Raw genomic sequence first — 1,069 nt, forward strand, 5'->3', positions numbered from 1 at the left:
TCGTAAATAACACGCAAAGTTTACGTCGTATTTACGAGGAAATAGTTTTTCCTCGTAAAATACTCGTCAAATTACATCCACTTTACGACGAAACACTTTTGTCGTTACGTTACGAGGAAATAACGATGACTTTAGTTTTCCACGTAAGTTCCTCGTAAAATCGACGTAAATTTACGAGGATTGTTTTTCCTCGTTAAATGTCCTCGTTAAGCATGTGTTTTCTTGTAGTGTTACTCTAATTAACTAACAAAACTCAACGGACTAATACTCATTTGAGGTGATGAATATATCTAAAGATTTAAGCAAAAATCATCAGTAATCCAACAGACTAACCATAAAGGTCACCCTTAGAGTCACAGTTGGCCTTAAACTCCTCATAGCCGTGGAACCTGAACCTATCATCTGGAATTGGTACCGGAGGGTTCTCAAGAACCGATAAAACAGAATTCCAGGTGAATGAGACGGTAGCGATATGATCAACAACCGATATTGAACTTTCCTTCTGGACCCGAAGAAGTTGCTCAGCTTATACACCACTCCATCTGTCAGATCAAAGGTCCCGACCCGTCCGGCTGGAACAAAACCTTGAATAGCAGTCCCCTGTAGATAATATCAAAGCATCGATTAATATAAATACCATCTCAATCGAGCAATACTAAACCTATAGAAAAAATTAAAAAAAAAAATTGAGACAGACCTCTCCATTGATAAGGAGCATCTCTTGTCCAATGAGGGTTTTCGTGAGTGGATTTCGAGCCTCCCAGAAGTGAATCAGACGAAACCTCAACTCCGCTTCGCGTGGGCCGAATGAAACATCTCGGAAGAACATGACTTGGTCTGCATGCGCGGAGGAGAGAGTGGTAGCTGATGTGTCGAGTTTTAACCCGATTATCTAACTGCAAGTGCACAGTAAAGTACGCAGTAGTAATGCGGGATCGAATCCACAGGGACCGATGATCACACGTAGAGTTGCAGACAAGTTAATAGCTACAGCGAACAAAGATATAATTTTGATGGTTTTTATTTAATTTTCTTTAGTGTCACAAAACATAAACAAGCTGTAAAAAAA

General features: G+C 39.9%; 1 protein-coding gene across 1 annotated transcript in view; it reads right to left on the reverse strand.

Moving 5' to 3' along the window:
* LOC106330894 overlaps window positions 1–1,069 on the reverse strand; it is a 9,010-nt gene that overhangs the window by 7,249 nt on the left and 692 nt on the right. The window contains exons 2-3 of the mRNA XM_013769288.1: window positions 698–892; window positions 334–600 (exon numbers count right to left, since the gene is read on the reverse strand). Coding sequence (XP_013624742.1) covers window positions 334–600; window positions 698–892 — 462 coding nt within the window. The remainder of the gene's footprint in view (window positions 1–333; window positions 601–697; window positions 893–1,069) is intronic.

This window comes from Brassica oleracea, chromosome C3 (assembly GCF_000695525.1).
Source record: "Brassica oleracea var. oleracea cultivar TO1000 chromosome C3, BOL, whole genome shotgun sequence".
In the NCBI taxonomy this organism is placed as follows: Eukaryota; Viridiplantae; Streptophyta; class Magnoliopsida; order Brassicales; family Brassicaceae; genus Brassica; species Brassica oleracea.